The sequence below is a fragment of the Anomaloglossus baeobatrachus genome, chromosome 4, assembly GCF_048569485.1.
Source record: "Anomaloglossus baeobatrachus isolate aAnoBae1 chromosome 4, aAnoBae1.hap1, whole genome shotgun sequence".
Classification (NCBI taxonomy): Eukaryota; Metazoa; Chordata; class Amphibia; order Anura; family Aromobatidae; genus Anomaloglossus; species Anomaloglossus baeobatrachus.
The window spans coordinates 334,944,171-334,971,935 of NC_134356.1; the positions used below are offsets into that span (position 1 = coordinate 334,944,171).

A 27,765-nucleotide genomic window follows, 5' to 3' on the forward strand; every position below is an offset into this window, starting at 1 on the left:
AAGCTGTCCAAAGGAATCTTGTCCCTGCAAGACAAGGCCTCGGCTCACACTGCATAAGCGACCACAGCAAAACTGGCAGAGCTAAGCTTTCAGCTGGTTGACCACTCACCTTATTCACCAGATCTAGCTCCCTCTGACTATCATCTGTTTCCAAACCAGAAGTAACACCTCAAGGGTACCAAATTTCACGCCATTTCTAATGCCATGGCTGCTACTGATGCCTGGTTTGAGGCACAACCAAAATCCTTCTTTTTGCTAGGTTTAAAGATCTTGGAATACCGATGTAAGAAGTGTGTTGACATCAGTGGAGAGTATGTGGAATAAATGTAAAGCCAAAGACTTTTTAGCAGCCCCTCATATGTTCTATCCTTAAGGCCACTTTACACACAGAGATAAATCTTTGGCAGATCTGTGGTTGCAGTGAAATCATGGACATATTGTTCCATTTGTACACAGCCACAAACCTGGCACTGATTGTACACAATTTCACTGCAACCACAGATCTGCCGCAGATTTATCTCTGTGTGTAAAGTGGCCTTTAAAAATATAGATTGAGCAATAAAATGCATGTCTGATTGAGACCTAAAACTCCCACTCTGAGTTCATACCATTTCAAGGTGTCTCTCAGGTTATACAGTAACGCCGCACTATGTAATGAATATTAAAACTCTTCACCTGCCTATTATGGTTTTTGTCATGTAAACAAAATCACGGTAACTATTACTGTTTCCAGCTTTATGTCAGCTATAAGCTTTGCAATTCAATTGACAAACTGAAATCTTTTCAGGTGGAAAAAGAAAAATAAAGATCTAAAATAATGCGGTTACAAAAATATGCATACCTTAGGTCATGTTCACATCAGCGTATAACACGAACAAGGGCTAGCCGATGTTTTGTTTTATGGAATAGCACCAGTGTTATATTGTGGGGCAGTGCTGACCAGCATTTTTTTTTCTCATGCCGATCCGGCATGAGAAAAAGATTCCAGCAGGCTGTGATTGGCAGCGTATATTGGAGAATGTGCACCCATTCAAGTCTATGGGTGCGTGTAAAATATCGGACTGTACTTGGACGTCAGTGAAGTCTGATTTACGCGGACACAGACTAAGGAGAAGATGGAGAAATTAGGTTCTCCATCTTATTCACACCTGTGATATGATTCTCGCATGCAGGAGAATCAGATCACAGTAAAATGAGACTTGGCTTAAACTCTGATGAGAGTTTGATCCAAATGTCATTAGCATAATCGTCCCAATTCTCAAACAGGACAGAATATGCAGCCATATGAGTGAGGCCTTAAACTAATACTTTATTGAAGTACTCTGAATATATGACAGCATTCAGTATTTTGTGTAAGAGTTTATCAGCATGGTAAATCCAGAATTGGCAATCTTCAGTCACTTTTACAGTAGTGCTCCAAATCTGTCAAATTGTGAAGACTGTGTGCAGCCCTCTTCAAGTCAGCCAATTAAGTTTCAATAGGATTTAGGTTTGGGCTCTGGTTGGGCTATTTCAAAAATTCAAATTCAGAATTTGATTTTCTTCAGGTTGAAGCCATTTTTTGTTCATTTAGACATATGCGTTGATTTGTTTTCGGCTGAAATATGAAATCCCTCTTCACCTTCAGCTTTTTAGCAGAGGCCAAAAGTTTGAACACACCTTCTCATCTCTAGAATAACTGTTAAGAGGAGACTTTGTGCAGCAGGCCTTCATGGTAAAAGGGCTGCTAGGAAACCGCTGCTAAGGACAGGCAACAAGCAGAAGAGACTTGTTTGGGCTAAAGAACACAAGGAATGGACATTAGACCAGTGGAAATCTGTGCTTTGGTCTGATGAGTCCAAATTTGAGATCTTATGATCCAACCACCGTGTCTTTGTAGAAAAGGTGAACGGATGGACTCAACATGGCTGGTTGCCACCGTGAAGCATGGAGGAGGAGGTGTGATGGTGTGGAGGTGCTTTGCTGGTGACACTGTTGGGGATTTATTCAAAATTGAAGGCATACTGAACCAGCATGGCTACCACAGCATCTTGCAGTAGCGTGATATTCCATCCGGTTTGCATTTAGTTGGACCATCATTTATTTTTCAACAGGACAATGACTCCAAACACACCTCCAGGCTGTGTAAGGGCTATTTGACCAAGAAGGAGAGTGATGGGGTGCTACACCAGATGACCTGGCCTCCACAGTCACCAGATCTGAACCCAATCAAGATGGTTTGGGGTGAGCTGGACCTCAGAGTGAAGGCAAAAGGGCCAAAAATTTCTAAGCATCTCTGGGAACTCCTTCAAGACTATTGGAAAACCATTTCCAGTGACTACCTCTTGAAACTCATCAAGAGAATGCCAAGAGTGTGCAAAGTAGTAATGAAAGGAAAAGGTAGCTACTTTGAAGAACCTAGAATATAAGACATATTTTCAGTTGTTTCACACTTTTTTAAGTATTTCATTCCACATGTTTTAATTCATAGTTTTGATGTCTTCAATGTGAATCTACAATTTTTAGAGTCATGAAAATAAAGAAAACTCTTTGAATGAGGAGGTGTGTCCAAACTTTTGGTCTGTACTGTATGTTGTCACATACATTACACAACCAGTACATGCCAGAAATTCCTTCAGCTCCCTTAATGTTGATGTCAGACTGTTGGCAGCCTCCTGATCCAGTTTTCTACTTGTTCTTTCTTTAAATTTTGAGGGATGTCTAATTCTAGGTAATGTCATTGTTGGGTCTAATTAAAGCTCTTTCTTGAAGACTGTTTTCAGAGTATTCTATGGTATATCTAGTGATGAGCGAGCATGCTTGTTACTACTCGGTACTCGCACGAGTATCACTGTACCTTTATACCGGCGGGCGCGCTGTGCTCTGCTCACAGCTATCCAGACAGTCAGTGCAGGGAGATTGTCGCTGCTTCAGGGAAAGTTTTGCGGCCCTTTATAGCTATTTCCGTATCAGGGCTGCAAACAGTGTGACCAAAAGTCCTTCTCAGGACTATTCTAGTTGTATACAGGCAGGCAGGGTATAGCCAGGTCGGAGTACAGTAGCAGAGTCCTTCTCAGGACTATTGTTGCTGTATACAGGCAGGGTATAGCCAGGTTGGAATACAGGCTAGTGACCAAAAGAGTCCTTGTCAGGACTATTGTAGCAGTATACAGGCAGGCAGGCAGGCAGGGTATATAGCCATTCCTAGTGGTGACCATATACCAGCCTTCATCATATCTGGGGCTGGTGTACACAGTCTAAAACAGTCCTGATAGTGTCAGACTTCTCAGCAATTGTCGCTCCTAAAACCTGTTAGGTTCTTAGTGCGTCCGTGCTTGCATTTAAAAACCGCACGTGTGTGCCTGTCGGTGGCAGCGTACAGGTGCACTTGTGTGCGTTTTTACCAAACTATTATATAACGCACAAGTGTAGTGTATAATACACGTCAGTCAGCAGTGGCTGATAGTGTCAGAGTTCTCAGTAATTGTCGCTCCTAAAAACCTGTTAGGTTCTTAGTGCGTCCGTGCTTGCATTTAAAAACCGCACGTGTGTGCCTGTCGGTGGCAGCGTACAGGTGCACTTGTGTGCGTTTTTACAAAAATATTATATAACGCACAAGTGTAGTGTATAATACACGTCAGTCAGCAGTGGCTGATAGTGTCAGAGTTCTTAATTTTTGCTCCTAAAACCTGTGTTAGGTTCTTAGTGCGTCCGTGCTTGCATTTAAAAACCGCACGTGTGTGCCTGTCGGTGGCAGCGTACAGGTGCACTTGTGTGCGTTTTTACAAAACTATTATATAACGCACAAGTGTAGTGTATAATACACGTCAGTCAGCAGTGGCTGATAGTGTCAGAGTTCTTAATTTTTGCTCCTAAAACCTGTGTTAGGTTCTTAGTGCGTCCGTGCCTGCATTTAAAAACCGCACGTGTGTGCCTGTCGGTGGCAGCGTACAGGTGCACTTGTGTGCGTTTTTACAAAAATATTATATAACGCACAAGTGTAGTGTATAATACACGTCAGTCAGCAGTGGCTGATAGTGTCAGAGTTCTTAATTTTTGCTCCTAAAACCTGTGTTAGGTTCTTAGTGCGTCCGTGCTTGCATTTAAAAACCGCACGTGTGTGCCTGTCGGTGGCAGCGTACAGGTGCACTTGTGTGCGTTTTTACAAAACTATTATATAACGCACAAGTGTAGTGTATAATACACGTCAGTCAGCAGTGGCTGATAGTGTCAGAGTTCTTAATTTTTGCTCCTAAAACCTGTGTTAGGTTCTTAGTGCGTCCGTGCTTGCATTTAAAAACCGCACGTGTGTGCCTGTCGGTGGCAGCGTACAGGTGCACTTGTGTGCGTTTTTACAAAAATATTATATAACGCACAAGTGTAGTGTATAATACACGTCAGTCAGCAGTGGCTGATAGTGTCAGAGTTCTCAGTAATTGTCGCTCCTAAAAACCTGTTAGGTTCTTAGTGCGTCCGTGCTTGCATTTAAAAACCGCACGTGTGTGCCTGTCGGTGGCAGCGTACAGGTGCACTTGTGTGCGTTTTTACAAAACTATTATATAACGCACAAGTGTAGTGTATAATACACGTCAGTCAGCAGTGGCTGATAGTGTCAGAGTTCTTAATTTTTGCTCCTAAAACCTGTGTTAGGTTCTTAGTGCGTCCGTGCTTGCATTTAAAAACCGCACGTGTGTGCCTGTCGGTGGCAGCGTACAGGTGCACGATTTGCACAAACTTTGATATAACGCCCAAGTCTAGTGAATACACGTCAGCACAGCATTGCAAAATGCGCAAGGGCGTTGGCAAGGAACAAGGAAGTGGACGTGATGGTGGTGCAGGCAGAGGCCGAGGTCGTGGGCAAGCTCTAATTTTGCCACAACAAAGGGCCACATCTAGTCGCTCGCACATCCTGTCCCAAATTCTTGGGGACCGCAGCAGTACACCGCTCTTGAACCAAGACCAGTGTCAACAGGTTGTTAGTTGGATAGCGGATAATGCTTCCAGTCAGATTGGCACCACCACAAACACTCTGTCTTCCACACGGTCAAGTGTCAGTAGCCGTGATACTGCACCGCACATTTCAGAACCTGATCCTCCTTCCTACCACAAGGCTGAGTACACGTCCTCGGACATTAATGATCCCACACTTGGACACTCGGAAGAGCTGCTCACGTTTCCATTCGCACATTCTGGCCTCTCGCCAGCTCATGTTGAAGTGGGTCATGAGGAGATCGTATGTACAGATGGCCAAATATTTGAGCAGCCACGTTCTCACAAAGTTGGCAACGTGTCTCAACAAGGGGTGGACGATGATGAGACACAATTGTCAGGAAGTCAGGAGGAGGAGCAGGGTGCGGAAGAGGAAGACGACGTGGTGGATGATCCAGTAACTGACCCAACCTGGCAGGAGGATATGCAGAGCGAGGACAGCAGTGCACAGGGGGAGGGAGGCGTAGCATCCCAACAGGCAGTAAGAAGCAGGGTGGTGGCTCCAGGCAGAAGTCAGGCAACCGTTCCCCGGAACAACAACACGACACAAGGTGCCTGTACAAATGTTAGGTCTTCCCGAGTCTGGCAGTTTTTTAAGTTGGATCCAGATGATTCTAAAAAGGCCATTTGCAACACCTGCCGTGCCAGCATCAGCAGGGGTACCAAAACTAGCAGCCTGACCACCACCAGCATGATCAGGCACATGTCAGCCAAGCACCCGACTTGGTGGGAAGTACAACAGAGTCGAGGAGCAGTGCTTGCTAATGTCACTGCTACGTCTTCGCTGGTTGTGCATGCGAGCCAATCCCCTGTCCATGCTGCCTGCGAACAAGCCTCCTCCGGTCCTGCACCTGCAGTTGCCTACGCAGAAATAACACCATCATCAAGCACGTCCTTGTCCCAGCGCAGCGTTCAGTTATCCATTCAGCAAACCTTTGAACGCAGGCGCAAATACACTGCCAACACCCCACATGCCACAGTTCTAAATGCTAACATTTCGCGACTGCTTGCGCTGGAAATGTTGCCTTTTAGGCTGGTGGAGACAGAAGCATTCCGCGACCTGATGGCGGCAGCTGTCCCACGTTACTCGGTCCCCAGCCGCCACTATTTCTCCCGGTGTGCTGTCCCCGCGTTGCATAACCACGTGTCACAAAACATCACACGTGCCCTGAACAACGCTGTTTCACCCAAAATCCACCTAACCACAGACACGTGGACAAGTGCTTGTGGGCAAGGCCGCTACATCTCGTTGACGGCACACTGGGTTAATATTGTGGAAGCTGGGACCCAGTCTGAGCGAGGGACGGAACACGTCCTTCCCACACCAAGGTTTGCAGGCCCTACCTCAGTCAGTGTTTCACCCACACTCTACAGCTCCGGAATGTCATGCTCTTCAGCCTCCTCCTCCTCCTGCGCATCCTCATCCACTGTACCCTCCACACCAGTCCCAAGCTGGAAGCACTGCAGCACTGCCTCGGCGAAGCGGCAACAGGCTGTGCTGAAGCTAATCTGCATAGGTGACAAACCCCACAATGCAGAAGAGCTGTGGACAGCTCTGAAACAGCAGGCAGATCACTGGCTCACACCTCTGAACCTAAAGCCAGGAAAGGTCATGTGTGACAATGGCCGGAACCTGGTGGCGGCTTTGAGGCGAGGCCAGCTGACACATGTTCCATGCGTGGCCCATGTGCTCAACCTCGTGGTTCAGCGGTTTCTAAAGTCATACCCAGAGCTGTCTGATCTGCTGGTAAAAGTTCGCCGCCTGTCTGCACATTTTCGAAAGTCACCTACTGCTTCAGACGGCCTTGCCGGCTTTCAGCGCAGTTTGCATCTTCCGGCTCACAGACTGGTGTGTGATGTCCCCACGCGTTGGAATTCAACTCTGCACATGTTGGTCAGGATATGTGAGCAGAAGAGGGCAGTTGTTGAGTACCTGCATCACCTAAGCCATCGGGAAATGGGTCAAACTCCACACATAACACCTGAGGAGTGGAGATGGATGTCCGACCTATGTACCATCCTCCAAAACTTTGAGGACTCCACCAAGATGGTGAGTGGTGATGACGCCATTATTAGCGTCACCATACCGCTACTCTGCCTTCTAAAACGGTCTCTGCTCAAAACCAAACATGATGCATTGCAGGCGGAGCGCGATGAGTTGCAGCAAGAAACAGTAGTGGGTGTGGGTGATAACACACAGCCCAGCCTCGTCTCATCACAACGTGCAGTGGAGGACTATGACGAGGAGGAGGATGAAGACATGGAGCAAATCTCCGGCCAAATTGAGGATATGACATGCACACCAGTCATATCCTCGGTTCAGCGTGGCTGGCCAGAGGACAGGGTAGATGAGGAGGAGGAGGAGGAGGAGGAGGAGGACAGCATGTTCAGTCAACGTGTTGGTCAGGCTACTGAAGTCCTGGCTGTTAAGAGTCTGGCGCACATGGCTGACTTTATGGTAAGCTGCCTGTCTCGTGACCCTCGCGTTAAGAACATCTTGGCCGACAATCATTACTGGTTGGTAACACTGTTAGACCCACGCTACAAGGAGAACTTTATGTCTCTTATTCCCGAGGCGGAGAGGTCAACCAAAATGCAGCAGTTCCGGAAGGCCATAGTCACGGAAGTAGGCAAAGCATTCCCCTCACAAAACGCTAGCGGCATAGGTCAGGAATCAGTGGACAACCAAGGCGTACAGCCGAGAGAGGCACAAGTCCAATCCGCCAGAGGTAGGGGAACAGTCTTTAAGATGTGGGACAGTTTTGTCAGCCCCTCACGTACCACAGCCCCTGAGGTGCGGGGTAGTGCCACAAGAAATCCTAAGTTTGCCCAGATGCTGAAGGAGTACCTTGCAGATCGAACAACTGTACTCCGACATTCCTCTGTGCCTTACAATTATTGGGTATCCAAGGTGGACACGTGGCATGAATTGGCTCTCTACGCCTTGGAAGTCCTGGCCTGCCCTGCCGCTAGCGTTTTGTCAGAGCGTGTTTTTAGTGCCGCAGGTGGAATCATTACAGATAAACGCACCCGCCTGTCAACTGAAAATGCTGACAGGCTGACTCTGATCAAGATGAACAAGGGTTGGATTGGGCCAGACTTCACCACACCACCAGCAAATGAGAGCGGAATTTAAAGTTTGTAACGGGAATTTGCCATGTACCTCCAGTCACCCATGGGTACACACTTCTGGACTTTGGATAATCGCTGGACTGCTCCTCCTTCTCCTCATGCGCCACCATGATGACCGTTACAAGAGTTAGGCCTTTGTTTCAGGTATACCCTCAGTGGTAATTTTTTTCGCCCATTCTTTGCAGAATGGACATTACAACGACAGGAGACCCGCTCCTTTGCAATGGGAACAATGTTTTGAGGCCCTCATGCACGTCTCTATGCAGGGACAACGTGGAGCCTCCCAATTTTTGGCTGCCCTGCCTAAGGGCTATACTACAAAAGACCCACTTCCTTCCAATGGGCACTTCAGGTTTACAGGCCCTCATGCACGTCTCTATCCAGGGACAACGTGGAGCCTCCCAATTTTTGGCTGCCCTGCCTAAGGGCTATACTACAAAAGACCCACTTCCTTCCAGTGGGCACTTCAGGTTTACAGGTCCTCATGCACGTCTCTATCCAGGGACAACGTGGAGCCTCCCAATTTTTGGCTGCCCTGCCTAAGGGCTATACTACAAAAGACCCACTTCCTTCCAATGGGCACTTCAGGTTTACAGGCCCTCATGCACGTCTCTATCCAGGGACAACGTGGAGCCTCCCAATTTTTGGCTGCCCTGCCTAAGGGCTATACTACAAAAGACCCACTTCCTTCCAATGGGCACTTCAGGTTTACAGGGCCTCATGCACGTCTCTATCCAGGGACAACGTGGAGCCTCCCAATTTTTGGCTGCCCTGCCTAAGGGCTATACTACAAAAGACCCACTTCCTTCCAATGGGCACTTCAGGTTTACAGGCCCTCATGCACGTCTCTATCCAGGGACAACGTGGAGCCTCCCAATTTTTGGCTGCCCTGCCTAAGGGCTATACTACAAAAGACCCACTTCCTTCCAATGGGCACTTCAGGTTTACAGGCCCTCATGCCCTTACAGCTCTATTTAGGCCCTATGGCTAAATAGAGCTGTAAGGGAAGCAATAAAAGAAAAAACAGAAAGCCTTAAAAGAATTAAAGAGGGTAGGTAGTGATGAGGCATTATATAATTATAGAAAATTAAATAAAATATGTAAAAAGCAAATTAAGTTAGCTAAGTATGAGACAGAGAAACTCATTGCGAGAGAAAGTAAAAATAATCCTAAAATATTCTTTAACTACATAAACAGTAAAAAACTGAAAAGCGATAGTGTTGGCCCCCTTAAAAATAGTCTTGGTGAAATGGTGGAAGGGGATGAGGGTAAAGCCAACCTGCTGAATGACTTTTTGTCTACGGTTTTTATACAAGAAAATGCCATGGCAGATGACATGACCAGTGATGCCATAAATTCACCCTTGAATATTACCTGCTTAACCCAGCAGGAAGTACGCCGCCGCCTCGAAATCACTAAGGTTGACAAATCTCCGGGCCCGGATGGCATACACCCCAGAGTACTACAGGAATTGAGTTCTGTGATAGATAGACCATTATTTTTAATCTTCTCAGATTCCTTAATAACAGGGTCAGTACCGCAGGACTGGCGCATAGCAAATGTGGTGCCAATATTCAAAAAGGGGACAAAAACTGAGCCGGGAAATTATAGGCCGGTAAGTTTAACCTCTACGGTTGGTAAAATCCTTGAGGGTTTCTTGAGAGATGCTATACTGGAGTATCTCAAGAAAAATAACCTTATGACAGAGTATCAACATGGGTTTATGAGGGATCGATCCTGTCAAACTAATTTGATCAGCTTCTATGAAGAGGTAAGTTCAAGCCTGGACCAGGGAAATGCAGTGGATGTTGTGTATATGGACTTTTCAAAAGCTTTTGATACGGTGCCACACAAAAGGTTGGTACATAAAATGAGAATAATGGGGATAGGGGAAAATATGTGTAACTGGGTTAAAAACTGGCTCAGTGATAGGAAACAAAGGGTGGTTATTAATGGTACGTACTCGGACTGGGTCTCAGTTCATAGTGGGGTACCACAGGGGTCAGTATTGGGCCCGCTTCTTTTCAACATATTTATAAATGACCTTGTTGGGGGCATGCGGAGTAGAATTTCAATATTTGCAGATGATACTAAACTCTGCAGGGTAATCAATACAGAGGAGGATAATTTTATATTACAGGGAGATTTATGTAAATTGGAGGATTGGGCTGAGAAGTGGCAATTGAAGTTTAATGTAGATAAATGTAAGGTCATGCACTTGGGTAGAGGAAATAACATTTATGATTATGTACTTAATTGTAGAACACTGGGTAAAACAGACACAGAAAAAGACTTGGGTGTATGGGTGGATGGTAAACTTCACTTTAGTGGACAGTGTCAGGCAGCTGCTGCCAGGGCTAATAAAATAATGGGATGTATTAAAAGAGGTATAAGTGTTCATGAAAAAAATATAGTTCTACCTCTGTACAAGTCACTAGTGCGACCGCACTTAGAATACTGTGTACAATTCTGGTCACCGATATATAAGAAGGACATAGCTGAACTGGAGAGGGTGCAAAGAAGAGCGACCAAGATTATTAGAGGAATGGGGGGGCTGCAATACGAAGACAGGTTATTAAACTTGGGGTTATTTAGTTTGGAAAAACGAAGGCTTAGGGGAGATCTAATCACAATGTATAAATATATGAGGGGACAGTACAGAGACCTTTCCAAAGATCTATTTACACCTAGGCCTGCGACTGGAACACGGGGGCATCCGCTACGTCTTGAGGAAAGAAGGTTTAATCATAATCACAGACGAGGATTCTTTACTGTACGAGCAGTGAGACTATGGAACTCTCTGCCACATGATGTTGTAATGAGTGATTCACTACTAACATTTAAGCAGAGCCTGGATGCCTTTCTTGAAAAATTTAATATAACCAGTTATGTATATTAGATTTTATGACAGGGTATTGATCCAGGGAACTAGTCTGATTGCCGGATGTGGAGTCAGGAAGGAAATTTTTTCCCCATTGGAACTTGTTTGCCACATTGGGGTTTTTTGCCTTCCTCTGGATCAACATGTTAGGCTACGGGTTGAACTAGATGGACTTAGAGTCTCCCTTCAACCTTAAAAACTATGATACTATGATACTATGATACTATGCACGTCTGTATGCAGGGTCATTGGTGAACCTCAAAATTTTGGACTGCCCTGGCAAAGGAAAATACTACAAAGACTCAGTTCCTCAAAATGGGCACATTAGACTCAGAGGCCTTTATGTACGTCTCTTCTCAGGGACATCGGAGTGCCACACAATGTTTTACGTAAAATCTTTCATGTATTGATCTCAAAAAGTAACATACATTAGCTCTATCTCACTATTGGGTATGTGCCCTTAACATTTCCGCCATGAAAATTCATTTTGGTGTCATTTTGGAAGGTTTTCTGGTGAGTCCGTAAAAATGGCGTAAAACGCGGACAAAATTGTTCACAGCTGTGACTTTTGAGTGATAAATGCTTCAAGGGGTCTTCCCCATGCTGTTGCCATGTCATTTGAGAACTCTTCGGAGACTTTTGTGCCATTTTTAGGGTTTCTACATGCTGCCGGTGGTCATTTCACAAAAATACTCGGGTCTCCCATAGGATAACATTGGGCTCGTTGCTCGGGCCGAGTACACGAGTATCTTGGGAGGCTCGGCCCGAGCTTCGAGCACCCGAGCTTTTTAGTACTCGCTCATCACTAGGTATATCTAATGCCTTGGAAAAAATGTTTTACCCTTTTCCTGACTGCTATCTTTAAACAATGAAGTCTCTTTGCTGTGTTGTAAGCTGTTTATGGCCCATGGCTTTTGCTTTAAAATGCAACTATGAAAATTGAGCAGCTAAACAGTACATGGGCAGATAGATGGCAGATGTGCACTGACTACTATTTAACGTCAGTGTTAATGTGACAGACAAATTGCGAACACAGCCACATCCACAATTATTAGTGTTCATACTTATGCAACCACATTATTTTAGTATTATTCCCCCTCAAAAAAATATTAAAAAAGCAGTTTGTTTTTCAATGGATATGTACAGATTATTGGTGACATTAAAAGGTAAAAAAAAGTTCTAAAATTGTTCTTATATTTTTGATTTTTTTTTTTTTTTAAATGACAAAAACCTGTCATTGTATAGACTTTGTATAACCACTGTTGGCTCCTGGAAGAAGTGGAAGAAGCGCCACAAGTGCGAAACGTGCGTTGGGTGTTTGTGACGCCATTACTCTTTGTCTACTGACCTTTTTGTAGGTATATTATACATGACTATGGGATTTGCTATTCTTATCTGCAATTTTTAGTTACTTCAGTAGCACACTTGTGCTGGTATTTTGTATACCTTGTTTAATTGTTTAATTATTTATATCAGGTATAATTGCATTGCTCCCATTATTACCTAAGATTGTTATTATCTATACCAGAGGTTCCCAACTCCAGTCCTCAAGGCACACCAACAGTGCATGTTTTCAGGATTTCTTTAGCATTGCATGGGTGATGGATTCAGCACCTTTGCAGGTGATTAAATTATCACCTGTGCAATAAATACTAAGGAAATCCTGAAAACATGCACTGTTGGTGTGCCTTGAGGACTGGAGTTGGGAACCTCTGATCTATACAATACGGGGGATTGTTTGACTTGGTGTTCCCAACATAATATAATATCTACCCTTTGAGGGGTTCTGTTTTTGGAGACATCTTGTATATGTTTGTGATTTTAAACGATTTTATATTTAATAAAATTGAACTGTTATATGCAATTGCATATGTTGTTGGTGGTTCATAACCACTGTAAGTATATATTACATCATTCATTCTTTGTTGTTGCTTAGTAGATATGCTAAATGATTTGTCCAATATATTACACAGAGCTGAAAGCTTCGGCTTTAACACAATCAATAGTTTGTATTAAATTACTTTTTCCAAGTTCTTATTATGATCATACAGGTCTATTAAAGTAAATCTATCACTTATACAGTCGGGCCGCAATGCTATCGACTGGAGGTCCATGTTGATATCTGATTTTAAGTTTCGTCAATGAACATTTCAGCACAATGCTAAGGTAGAGACACAAGGTATTACAGGAATAAATTGAACAATTACTTTCTCAGTTTTAACTAGGAACTTCACTGCTGAGCTAATACATCAGCCATATGAGCAACTGGGGAGTAATTTATGAACAGATCAATTTGCCTTTCCGAAAAACCAGATGTCAAAGTGCTAGCAGTTCATTCTCAGTTTTAACTGAACGGCATAGAAGAAATAGGGAAGAAATTGAACTCCACGGAAAAAAGAAGTCACCTGACATTTCCAGAGAATACACTTCTAATTAATTTTGCTATATCAATTTATTTCTCTTTTGGTATGAGGCCTGAGAAATGAAAAATCACATATCTTCTGATGCAGTCTTTAATTAATGTAGATTTCCGCATTATCTGTTATATATAATTATTGGTGAGTATTGGCTCAGTGTGGCACATGAAATATATTTATTTTAATTAATGCGGGCAGAAGGTCTACTTGTTCCATGAATGATGAGTCCCCAGTGGAAAGGTTAAAGGATAAAAGGTATAAGAAACTGATTACAATAGAATCTAATAAAGGCTCTGCAAGATAGACTGGTATCAAGTGGTTTACGATCGCCAGGTGCTTCTGTATATTTAGCGTGATTTCTGCTATATAAGGCATACCGTGTGGTGATGTGCTAATTGGGTAAGTCACAGTGCATTACAATTAACTTTCAGCTTTAAAGGGGTTTTCCAGATTTTTTTTAGGGCACTAATCACAGAGCTCAGCAGTCAGGCTGTAGATTATGCCAAAAATGGGAAAAAAGTAATGGAAAAAAATATACATTACATGGTGATACTGACTTTACTATAGTCTAACACCCTCTCAACCGCCCCCAGCCCCTCCCCTCCGATTTTGGATATTTTATGGTGGCTATAATAGATAAATACTTTGCATAGTGGTAATGGAAACTTTCATATCAAGTCATTTTTACGGTTTTTATTTTTAACACCTTCACAATATTTGACACAAATTTATGTCATCGTAGGGAAGGGGTTTCATCAAAATGAAGGAACTTCATGTCATGTCAATCATGGGGACAAAAGAGCTATGCCTGCACAATCACCGCCGGAAGCTTGGCGTACTTTATAGCTGAGCTCCGGCTGTCACAGCCAGGGAGACTCCCCATTTTCCACCTGGCCTAAATGGCGTTATCAGTGCTCTCCCTCTCCCACCTGATAGGGATCACCGCAACGTTATCACAGGACCCCAATTGTTGCCATGGCAGCTTGAAGTCATCATGACGACCTCCGAGTCAGCAATCTATGGTAAACCTGTTGGACCATGCCAGGAGCATGGTCTAAGGGGCTTCTGTCAGTAGAGTATTGACAAGTGTAATGTATTGCAAAGCATGTGCATTGCAATATATTATACCAGCAATCAGAGTAATAAAAGTTAATTTCTCATATAGGGACTAAGTAAAAAAGTTTTAAAAAAAGTTTCAAAGTATATTAAATATTTCAAATAATCAAAAATTAAGGAACAAAAAAAACAGAAAAAAACATTATACCAAGAGATATATTATACACAAAGAATAAAGATGCCCTATCACTTGTACGACATCGTGAATGGTGTAAAAAAAAAAGTGAAAAACAATTCTGGAATTGCTGTTTCTTAATGATTCTGCCTTTCAAAAAGCATAATAGAAAGCATTCAAAAAATATTATATAGCCCAAAATAGTACCAATAGAAACTCCAACTCATCCCGCAAAAAACAAGTCCTCACATGACTCTGTGGGCAGGAAAAAAAAAAACAACTAAAGCCTTCAAAATTTGGTGATGCAAAAAAACTTTATTTTGTGAAACTAAGCGTTTTTAGTGTGACAGTAGCCAAAGCTAAAAACAAACTATATAAATCTGGTATAGCTGTATACTGCCCTGAGAAAAAAAGCTGCCCTATGACTTATACTTCAAGGTGAATGGCATAAAAAATAAATAAATAAAGCAAATTCTTCAACTGCAATTGATTTGCTCTGTCTGCCAAAAATGAAAGTCTGGCTTGGTGCACATTTATTCTGCTCTTTATGCTGAGCGCTTACACCAGAGATTTAGTGTAAATCTCTGAATACATGATTGAGATACAATTCCCAAGGGAAAAACACTGTATTGATGCAGATGGAGTGACTTTAAACTTCATGTCTGGCCTATGGTACGGCGGTGTCCATTTGTTTTATTCGTCTTTTTAGGCGTGAACAAAAGTGTGGTAAGCAATAATTTTGTAACCTTTGAAAAGGTTCAAAGGTTGAATGTAGGCTAAACATCCAGAGTAACTCTGCTGCCTCATTAAATGCAGCAAAATCTGCACTCCCTAATCCCAATGCCCCCCTCCTTTCTGAGCACCACAATGTGTGTAAACCACAGTTAACGTCCACACGCTTGACATTGTTTTAGTGAAGAAGCCCGCTTAATTGATGGAGTGTATGTCTCCTGCGAACAATGTATGGGCACCACAATTACCTGGGCATTGCAAGGGCTTATTTACAATTTTTGATACTCCAACATTCCCGGTGTTTTCCAGAGCTAAAATCATCACTACACCCGTAGATTAATTCCCATATGAGGTGTAATTTTATATATGTGGTCTTGAGTGGGTTTCTACAGTTCTGGCACTTAGGGGCTCTGATAATGGAGTCTGCAAACTATCCTATCATTATCTTTGCTCCAAAAGTCAAATGCGCTCCTTTCCTTCCGAGCCCTGCTTTGTGGCCAAACAGTATTGTACAGTCACAGGTGGGATATTTCCTGATTCAGGAGAAATTGTATAACTCATTATGGAACCTTTTTTTACCTATTTCCCCTGTGAAAAATGGAAATCTGGGGTTAAGACAACAGTTTAGTGGTAAAAATGCAATTATTTTTTCTTCACCACCCTATAGTATAGCATTTTGGGACACACCTGTGGTGTCAATATGGTCACTGCACCCCTAGATTAATTCATCGAGGGATGTAGTTTGTAAAATGGAGTCATTTGTTGGAAATTTCTGCTGTTCCGGCGCCTCAGGGGCTCTGCCAATATGACATGGCACCCACTAACCATTCCAGCAAATTCTGATGTCCAATAAGGTGCTCCTTCCCTTCTCATCTTTGTACTGTATCTCAAATGTAGTCCTCGATTAGGCTACTTTCACGCTTCCATCATTTTCCCTTAGTCGCAATCCGTCGTCGCTTTGAGAAAAAACTGAATCCTGCAAAATAATTTGCAGGATTCCGTCTTTCCCATAGATTTGTATTAACGACAGATTGCGACTGATGGCCTTGCATTGCATCCGTCGTGCGACTGATCAGTAGCGTAAAGACTGACCGTCGGGCAGAAGCAACGCACAATGTAACGTTTTTCCAAGCGTTGAAACAACGCATTGTGCAGGATTCCATCGCAATCCGTCAGGAGGTATAATGGTTGTCTATGGTGCAGGATTCCGCCGTAATCTGCGGCACGACGAAATCCAGTGCTGGATTCCATCATTTTCTACTGAGCATGGCCAGTTTGTATACAATCACATTGCAAGGCTCCAAAGCTGGTACGACGGATGCATTTTTTTACAGTGATCCGTCGCATCAGTTGTACCACAATCTGCGACTGATCCGTTGCATCAGTCACAAAACGGATTGTGATAGATGGAAAAAAACTGATGTGTGAAAGTAGCCTTATATGAAGGGTATTGGCACATTGAGGAAAAATGACACAACAAAAGGTATGGTTGATTTTAAGTTATTAGCCCTCAGAAAAATTAAAAACTTGGGCTAAAAGAACATTTTAGAGAAAAAATATAATTACTCTTTCTTCACCATCCCAAGGTGTAAAATTCTGTGACACACATTTAGTGTTAGTATGTGCAATGTACTCATAAATGCATTCATTGACGAGTGAAGTTTGTAAAATTGGATCACTTATAGGAGGCCTGATTTTCTGGCATGTCAATAGCTTTGCCTATGTGATATGGCACACTCAACCATTCCAACTAACACTGAACTCCAATGGTGCTCCTTCCCTTAAGAGCATTGTACTGTGCTTCAAAAGTAGTTTTTGACCACATATGGGGTACTAGCAAATTCAGGAGAAATTGTGTAACAATTAATATGGCCCATTACCCTTTTTATAATTAAAACTTTGGGATTAAAGAACATTTTAATGGAAAAAAATGTTTTTTTTTTCTTTTCACAGCCTAGTACAATTCTGTGAATCACGTGAGGGTTAAAATTGCTCACTGCACCTCAAGAGGAATTTCTTGAGCGGTGTAGTTTCCATGATGGGTTCAGTGTTTGGTATTTTATGCAGTTTAGGCATGTAAGGGGCTCTTTAAATGTTACATGGAGTCCGCAATCTTTTTCAGCCAAAATGGAGCTGCAAAATTTAAACAGCGCTTCTTCCCTTCCGATTCATGTTGTGGCTCCTGATTATACCGATACTTCATGTGTAGTTCTCCATTACACATAAGGTATCAGTATAATCAGGAGCCACCACCCGCACCGCACTGCATGTCTGGCACTTGGATTTGACCAGCAAGGTCACACTAAATTTAAGTTATTGAGATTTTCCTCTACCACGTCTCTCATAGATGCAGTCTGTTCCTCTCCCTCACACCAACTGACTTCTTAACATTTTCCTTAAAGGGAACCTGTCACCACTTTTTTGGGTTATAAGCTGCGGCCACCACCACCGGACTCTATACATAGCATTCTAACATGCTGTATATAAAAGCCCAGACCAGGGGTATAACATAAAAAACACTTTATAATACTTACCTAACGGTCGCGCGGTGGGCCTTATGGGCATCTCCGGTGCTGCCTCTTTTGGAGATCTTTGTGCTCCTTCTTCTCTAGCCGCGGTGCATGACGTGTCCGATGTCATACACACTCGCTGTCATTCAGGTCCAGAGCAGGCACACTTTGATTTGTCCTGAGCAGGGAAGATCAAAGTATTGTAGTGCACCTGCGCAGGACTGGCGAGTGTGTATGACGTAGCTGTCTCATGCACTTAGGCTTCAGAAAGAGGACGAAGATGGCCGAAAGAGGCGGCACCAGACAACGAAGACGCCCATAAGGCCCACCGCGCGACCGTTAGGTAAGTATTATAAAGTGTTTTTTGTTATACCCCCCTGGCCTGGGCCCTTATATACAGCATGTTAGAATGCTGTATATAAGAGCTCGGTGGTGGTGGCCGCAGCTTACAGTCTAAAAAAGTGGTGACAGGTTACCTTTAAGTCTGCTGCTGGGAGATCAATGGGCCAGAGGTGACGGAAGCACAGATGAGATCTTGAGCAGAGAGCTCCATCAGCGCACACGCCAATTCCGGGCACCATTGTTTGAAAATCATGTTCAGGATGGCCCCTACCCCACCACAGCTCACAGCGCACCACCCGCCCGCAGCACAGAGCAGCACACCGCCCACCCACAGCACAGAGCAGCACACCGCTCGCCAGCAGCACAGAGCAGCCCACCGCTCGCCAGCAGCACAGAGCAGCGCACCGCCCGCAGCACACCGCCCACCCACAGCACAGAGCAGCACACCGCTCGCCCACAGCACAGAGCAGCGCACCGCTCGCCAGCAGCACAGAGCAGCCCACCGCTTGCCAGCAGCACAGAGCAGCGCACCACCCGCAGCACAGAGCAGAGCACCACCTGCAGCACACCGCTCACCAGCAACACAGAGCAACGCACATCTCACCTGCAGCACAGAGCAGCGCACCGCTCGCTCACAGCACAGAGCAGCACACCGCCCGCAGCACAGAGCAGAGCACCACCTGCAGCACACCGCTCGCCTGCAGCACAGAGCAGCGCACCGCCCACCTGTCGCACAGAGCAGCACACTGCCCCCCAGCACAGAGCAGTGCACTGCACACAGCACAGAACAGAGCACCGCCTGCAGCGCACCGCCTGCCCACAGCACAGAGCAGCTTACAGCCTGCAGCATTGCCCCTGCCTCCTGTGACCATTCTCCACTACCCCCCTGTAAGCTACATTCGCATTATAAGACACACCCCTCATTTTCCTCCCAATTTTTTGGAAGGAAAAGTGTGTCTTATAATCCAAAAAATACGGTATGTATATAATAATAGTAACAGTATAATAGTATGTATATTATATGTCTACTAGCTTTAGTACCCGGCGTTGCCCAGGATAGTAACTTTTTCTCTGTCTCTCTTCCAGTCTCTGTCTGTCTGTCTCTCTATCTCTCCGTCTGTCTCTGTTTCCCAGTCTGCTTCTGTCGGTCTGTCTGTCTCTCCCTGTCTGTGTGTCTCTTTCCCTGTCTGCTTCTGTCTGTCTCTTTCCCTGTCTGCTTCTGTTTGTCTCTGTCTGTCTCGCTCTGTCTGTCTGTCTCTTTTCCTTTCAGTCTGTCTGTTTCTTTCCCTGTCTGCTTCTCTCTGTCTGTCTGTGTCTTTACCTGTCAGTCTCTGTATGTCTTTGTCTGTGTCTGTCTGTCTCTTTCCCTGTCTGTCTCTCTGTCTGTCTCTTTCCCTGTCTGTCTCTATCTCTCTGTCTGCCTCTCTATGTCTGTCTGTCTCTCTCTGTCTCTGTCTATTTGTCTCTGTCTATCTGTGTGTCTGTGTGTCTGTCTGTGTATCTGTCTCTGTCAGTGTCTGTCTGTGTCTCTCTATCTCTCTGTCTGTCTCTGCCTATCTCTCTGTGTGTCTGTCTCTGTGTCTCCGTCTCTCTTTCCCTGTCTATTTCTCTATCTGTCTGTTTGTCTCTCTCTGTCTGTCTCTGTCTATTTTCCTGTCTGTCTCTTTCCCTGTCTGCCTCTTTCCCTGTTTGTTTGTCTCTGTCTCTTTCCTTGCCTGTCTCTTTCCCTGTTTGCTTGTCTCTGTCTTTTTCCTTGTCTGTCTCTTTCTGTCTCTTTCCCTGTCTGTCTCTTGCCCTGTCTGTCTCTTGCCCTGTCTCTCTGTTTGTCTCTTTCCCTGTCTCTCTGTCTGTCTCTATCCCTGTCATCATCTTTCTGTCTGTCTATTTTGCTGTCTGTCTCTTTCCCTGTCTGCCTCTGTCTCTTTCCCTGTAAGTCCTTCCTTGTCTGTCTGCCTTTTTTCCCATGTCTCGGTTTGTCTCTGTCTCTTTCCCTGTCTGTCTGCCTCTGTCTGTCTCTTTCTTTGTCTGTCTGTCTCTCTTTTATCCCTGTCTATCTCTGTCTGTCTCTTTCCCTGTCTATCTCTGTCTCTTTCCCTGTCTATCTCTGTCTATCTCTGTTTCTTTCCCTGTCTACCTCTGTCTGTCTCTTTCCCTGTGTGTCTTTCTGTCTGTCTCTTTCTGTTTGTCTGGCTGTTTTCCCTATGTGTCTCTGTCTCTTTCCCTGTGTGCCTCTTTCTCTGTGCCTGTCTGTCTGTCTCTCAGTCTGTCTCTATCTCCCCACTGACATCATATTACCTCATACATAAGCTTCTTATACTATGACTGTCCTTTGTTCCTATAGCAACCAATCACAGCTATTAATAACCTAATAGCTCGCAGCTCCATTCACTTTAATGGAGGCAGATTGTTTGGAGAGTAACTGTAAAGCACGGGGTTAAATTTTCCTGTCAAAACATAGTCTATGACGATCCCTGAGTCACATGAGGTGTCTGTGCAACATTTTGTGATTGTAAATGCGACGGTGCGGATTCCTTTAGCGGACATACATACATACACACACTCATACATACACTCAGCTTTAAATATTAGATGTTGAAGCTACAGACATAGAATGGAAAGAAATTTTTCATTAAGGCTATGACAAAGTTGATCATTGGATCATTAAAAATTGGTTACATAGACGTACATACATAAAAGTGGTTGTCAAACTTGGAAAAAAAATCGTTTTAAAATGAAAATAGATGAAACTTATAAATGTTCTTCCATGCAAATAGCCTCTTCTAACAGGAGAAAAGCTGACTCTAGTGCTACCTAATGGAAATAACCACACTATTAGTCAGTGTTGACCCTTTAATAAGTCTTACCACATGGCACTTGTGGTGTCTAATTACTGTAGATATACAGTGGTTAAAGCTGCAATAGACTTGTTGGTTTGGACATTTCAAATGTTTCTGCTCAAGGAATGAGCTTCCTTCCCTTCCATTGTCAGTGAATTGTATGAAAAGGCTTATAGTCTGGCTTTTTCCAAAAGCTAAGCCAGTCACTTTCCCCTTCACTGATGGTGCAGAAATAGAGAAGGGGGCTGGCTTAGCTACTGAAATGACAGCCAGTTCCCTCCATACACATCACTAACACATGAAGTGAGGAGAACATTATTGTGCTGAAACAAGGCTAGAAATTGAACTCTTGGGACTCGTATATGTCGACACCGAGGCAGCTTTCTTATTGAAAGTTAATTAGTAAGTTTCAACTTTTTTTTTTTTTACTTCAAATGAGCTCCTCTTCTAGCTAATTATTAAGTGTTAAAACAAAACTTGTCATATATCTTTATTACATTTTTCAGTCTTCACCTATTTCACTGCATTTTTACCTCCTCAGATTATTTTGACTGTGTAGATAGGTTTGTTACAAATATTCATTTCTATTCGGCATCCTAAGTAGTATGAAGTTATAATGCAATTTGTTTATGTGGATTCCATACGCAATATTTAGCTCCATTGAATGACAATTGGGTTAATTGGCTGTGGATCTACTTTAAATAGTTGTCTCGTGAACTGTTACTGCATGTTGATGTCCAGGACTATGTCGCTTGTCCTGTAAGAGACATATCTGAATATCACATAATACTACATGCCATTTGCAGCAGCTGCAGAAAAAGGTAAATGTCTGGTCAGATAAGGATTCTTTCTGCAAAACCGGCTGTATGCCGGAAGCACTGCAAGCTGATCCTAATGAGACAACCAATTTATTGCCCCCCAGTTTTAATATCAGGTATTATTTTGAGCTGACTTGCCGTGAGCATCCGCACAAGCTATAGCATACGGCATACGAGTAGCAGTGACTCAGCTTGTTGGCAATCTCCAGGTAGCAACACATCCCTTTCACACTGAGCAGGGTAAAAATGAACTGAAAAATAGTGGAAAACATCACGGATTCAATAACTGAAAAAATATATTGAAAAGATCCTTTATTTTTGAGAGTCTTTATTTATGTAGTGTTAGTCAAAGGAGGAGGTATACTTCATCAATTTTACACAGTAATGGCCTATGTAATTAATAAATGTACTTAACTGCTGCTCTTTTCTTTTGTAGAAAACTAGACTGGCAAGAATACGGATTGCGAAAAGTGGAAGTGCTAATGCATACTTACAAAGCAAGCGCAACGGCTTACTGAGCGAGACGCTACAGGTGAAGGTCAGTTCTGTTCAATTAGTTTCTGATTTTCAACATTTATATACACCTGCATTTTGCCTATATGGAATAAATCCTTCGAAACTTCAGAAGATTTGGAGTGCCGGTCCTTTATTCAAGTTTTTACAAAAATATATGTATAGATGTATAGCTGTATAGTAGATAGAGCGATAAATAGGTAGGATACCATTGCATAAAGCTGCCCAAACATAAGCATCAGTTCTGTGCCTATAGCATATTGCTCTTAAAATACCAAATACAATAGAATAATTGAATGCAGAAGAAACTACAAGAGTAGAAAACATCCATAATTGATTACTGTAGGCATTGTGCTTTGAAAATGGGATATGTATGTAGTATTTATCTTTAATTCCTTATTATGGGGACCAATAAAGCTGGTAGGTTTAGGCAATAAACAAGTGAAAATGTACCATACTTGCTGACCCTTATAATCTGTATTATACACATTGCAAATCATGGGTAAATACTGACAGTTACTTTACATGGAAGTAACTGAAATGTTTTTTGTTAGGTGCTACTGTTTAACTACAATTGACTTTAAACATCCAACCAGTCCGTGTTCTACTGTGCAGCAATCGTGTAGCTACAGGTGCGGAGCATCTGCTGTCAGACACAGCCAGACTCCCCATAGTGCAGGCAGAAATGGTTTATTACAATCCGTACATTCTCGATCGCTGTATACTCTGCACTGTACAAGCTTTGTGTAAAGCAATAGGGTGTGCTGATGGTGCTTTCTCCTTAAGACCTAGCAGTCATCTGATATCTGGGTCTAAGGAGGAATCTGGAGTTGCTGAGTCCTTGAAGACCCAGTCAGCTCTGATGTATAGGTAGGAGGCTGCATTTCCCCTGTAACTGAGGCTAATCTAACAGTCTCAATAAAAGAGAAATTAGGGTTAAGGAAAAAAAAAACATTTAAATATTCAGATGCCTCCTCACCCTGAAGGTCTGTTATGAACTTATCGAGGGCACATTATGTGAATTAAATGATAGTTATAAAATTAATAATAAATAAAAAAGCAGTGAAAAAAATAAATACATAAAAAGCCACTATAAATTCAAATCACTGCTACCAAATCACTACATCTTAAAAAAGCCCATTTAGTAGTGAGTGAAAGCAGACAACTATTTGAGGTTTTAACCTGCAACTTTAAGAAAACATTTAAAAAATACACAACAAAAAAATACAAAGTTTCTTTACATGGGGACATAGCATCAAATAAATTGGTCCTAAATGACTATATTAATTTTAAGAATAAGGGCTCATGCAGATGTCTGTGTAATTCGATCCGAGTGTCACAGCCTCATAGAGATTTATGAAGCTGCCATTCTCAGGTTAGGAGACACACAGCCAGTCCGTGCATTGTGGTACAAGATCAGACCAATTTCCTTGGACGTCTGCATGAGCCTTTACCACTTATCCTCCATGATTATTTGCTTTTAATGTTCAACCATTGAAGTTCCAATTAATACCTAGATTGGGGGCTCTAAATGCTCAGTCGCAATGTAGTAAGAATAGCCACGTGCACACATTTAGTATTTGATGAGTTTTTTGCCTCAGTATTTGTAAGACCACATGCACACATGGAGTATTTGGTGAGTTTTTACCTCAGTATTTGCATACCTCCCAACTTTCAAAGACAGGAAAGAGGGACAAAGTCTGTGGCCCGCTATATGCGCAGCAGCGATTTTAGGCCACGGCCCTAACTACACCCATTTCACCTCCCCCCACAAAATGGGTTTTATATGCATGTGCCGACGGGGCCATTGAATATAATGGAGAAGACTGAGTCAGCGTGTATTCTGTCTTGCACCATTTTCAGGCATATATGCTTTCTGGAAGTGGACACCCAGACATAGTTTACTACATCTGAGTGTCTGCATGCAGAAAGCATATATGCCTGAAAATGGTGCAACACAGAGCACACATTGACGCCATCTGCTCCATTATAATTAATGGCCCTGTCGGCACATGCGTTCGAAAACCCATTTTGGGGGTACTCGGACGGAAGCATAGGTGAACATTGGTAATAACACAGTTTGGAAGCAGCCTTAGCTAAAATATCTTTAAAAACATTGTGCTTTTGATTAATAGAAGCAATTAGAGAATACTGTAGACTTAGGGGTACTTTGCACGCTGCGACATCGCTAGCCGATTGTAGCGATGCCGAGCGCAATAGTCCCCACCCCCATCGCAGATGCGATCTCTTGTGATAGCTGCCGTAGCGAACATTATCGCTACGGCAGCTTCACACGCACTTACCTGCCCTGCGATGTCGCTCTGGCCGGCGACCCGCCTCTTTCCTAAGGGGGCAGGTCATGCGGCGTCACAGCGACGTCACATGGCAGACGGCCAATAGAAGCGGAGGGGCGGAGATGAGCGGGACGTAAACATCCCGCCCACCTCCTTACTTCCTCATTGCAGGTGGGACGCAGGTTAGGAGATGTTCCTCGCTCCTGCGGCTTCATACACAGCGATGTGTGCTGCCGCATAAACGAGGAACAACATCGTACCTGTCGCTGCAGCGAAATTATGGAAATGACCGACACTACACAGATCACCGATTTACGACGCTTTTGCGATCGTTTATCGGTGCATCTAGGCTTTACACGTTGCGACATCGTTACTGGTGCCAGATATGCGTCACTTTGGATTTGACCCCGGCGATATCGCAGTAGCGATGTCGCAACGTGCAAAGTACCCCTTGCTGTTCTGCAAGTCTGCTGAAAACATGGGAAGTGTAGCGCCCCGCGGGCTCGGCTGCGACTGCCGAGCCGCTCGGATCCGTGCTCATACTGCGGGTGGTGGCTCGAGCCTCTCACGGACCCGGGGGTCACGTCGCTCTGCAAGGAAATTGGTGCTACACGCGGGGATTTGGGTGAGGAGTTCCACGGCCGGGGCCGCGGTGGGTTAGTTTGGAATGCAAGTTCGTGACGCCACCCACGGGTTGTGGTGATTGTAGACACCACCGCTGTTGTGAAGGTATGGGAACTCCCGGGACCGGTGTAATGGCGCAGCTAGGTGTTGACCCCTCCGTGGGTAGGGGGTGTTGGTCCCGGGGCCCGGTTGGCGAGGGCCGTGGTGCAGGGTGAAGTGTTGCGGTGCGGTGCGGACCGGTGCCTGATGGCACTGGTGTACTCACTCTGACACAAGACACTGGAGTCTCTGGTAAACCAAACGGAGTGATGAACGGGGCCCGCAGCCGGCTGCAGCTTCTCCCAAAATAGGTTGGTGGTTTCCGCCTTTCTCCTGCACCTCTGTGTGTAAATGTTTGACTCATGCCTAGACACCGGTAGTCTGCTCCCCAACTTGCATATGCCGTAGGAACCCGTTTGTCTGCAGACGCTGGCCATTTGGGTCTCTATGCCTTGGCGGTGGCTTTACCCTATATGGTTGGGCTGTTGTCTTCTAACGGGGCTTGTGTGGGATAGGTCCTTAAGTCCAGTCTGCAATCAGTTGATTCAACTCGGCCCTGTTGGTTGAGGGCTTTGTACTGGGTCTGAGTACCCTACCTGGTGCTCCGGTATCCAGTTGGCTCCCTGGGTCGGTTCCGGCGGGCCACTACCCTGTCCTGGTCCCTTACGGTTCCACCGGTCGTGTTCCCGGTCTCCTGCAGGCGGCTACCACCATCTGCCTCCTTGCCAATGGCGAATGGGCTCCGACCCACCCACCTGGTAGTCTCTTAGCAGGCCTGGACACAGGACTGCCCGTGACCTTGACTGGACTGCTCTCTCCTCCTCTAGACTTGTGTGTGTTTTCCCGCGTCCAGGCCTGTGAACTCCTCGGTGGGCGGAGCCAACCGCCTGGCTCCGCCTCCCTGGTGTGAACATCAAACCTGGAGGGTGGTTACAAGGTTTTTAGTTTGACTGATGTCACCTAATCGGGAGGGGGTGTGGTGTTGTGTGGGACGACCTGACTAGTCCAGGGCATCACAGAAGCATTACCCTCACCTCTCTCAACAGTGACATCAAATTAAATGATGCAAAATCACTGGCAGGAGCCGTCTGTGATCGCTCCAAGCTGCCACAGATCAGCACTGTGCAGAACAGGCAGGTAGTTAACAACTGCTTGTCTGTGAATTCTTAGCCCCTTAAAAAAAAATACAAAAGTCCTGGACTAATAACCCCAATTAACCAACATCACATTATTATTTGTGCTATTATCTGGAAAAAATACCTGTCACTTTAAGGCTATGTTCACATTGTGTTTTCGCCAAACCTCAGTTGTTCCATCAGGGCTGTCTGTCTGAAGGCAAAAAAAAAATAGGATTTTAGCACAACCCGTGAAGCAGATATTGAATTTAATAAGGCAGACCCAGGACCCAGCAGAGCTGAACTGGTTGAGCAGCCAGGACCCAGCAGAGGTGACCTGGTTGGCCAGCCAGGATTCAGCAGAGGTAAACTGGTTGGGCAGCCAGGACGCAGAAGAGCTGAACTGGTCGGGCAGCCGGAAACCAGCATAGCTGAACTGGTCAGACAGCCGGGACCCAGCAGAGCTGACCTGGTGGGCAGCCGGGATCCAGCAGAGTTGACCTGGTCAGGCAGCAGGGACCCAGCATAGCTTGACTGGTCAGGCAACCGGGACCCAGGAGAGCTGAACTGGGCAGGCAACCAGGGATCCAGCAATGCTGAACTGGTTGGGCAGCCGGGACCCAGCATAGCTGAACTGGTCGGGCAGCCGGGACCCAGCAGAGCTGAACTGGTTGGGCAACCCGAGATCCAGCAGAGCTGACCTGGTTGGGCAGCCGGAATTCAGCAGTGCTGAACTGGTCAGGCCGTCAGGATGCAGCAGAGCTGAACTGTTTGGTCAACCCAGGATTAAATGTTTCTGAGAGATGGCTCTCCATTCATACCCTAATACATTGCTCTTTCTTGTGTCATATTTAATTTCTATTTCTAATAAAAATTTTCAATTTTATTTGTATGGACATCTTCTCATTTATTTTTTTGGGTCTTTTGGCTATAAATTTGACCAATTTTTGCTCACAGCCAATAGTTTGGTCCCATTCATACTCCACTGGTTCATTGGCTAACATTGGATAACATTGGATAACATTGACATGTTATAGGTGTGGGCTAAATATTTTTGGTATCAACTCCACTCGCCGTGTTTGAGGAAACAAGAAGGATGAGTACAACCCCAAGAAGACTGTGCCAACCATGAAGCATGATGCTTTTCTGCAAAGGGGACGGAATGACTGCACCATATTGAAGGAAATAGCAGTAAGAGCATTGAAGATGGGTCATGGCTGGGTCTTCCAACTTAACAATGACCCCAAACACAGAGCCAGGGCAACTAAGGAGTGGTTCCGTAAGACCTGAACCCAATAGAAAATCTTTGGAA

General features: G+C 44.5%; 1 protein-coding gene across 1 annotated transcript in view; it reads left to right on the forward strand.

The window, feature by feature from the left end:
• KCND2 (potassium voltage-gated channel subfamily D member 2) overlaps positions 1–27,765 on the forward strand; it is a 642,239-nt gene that overhangs the window by 474,388 nt on the left and 140,086 nt on the right. Inside the window, exon 3 of the mRNA XM_075345046.1 lies at positions 22,305–22,406. Coding sequence (XP_075201161.1) covers positions 22,305–22,406 — 102 coding nt within the window. The remainder of the gene's footprint in view (positions 1–22,304; positions 22,407–27,765) is intronic.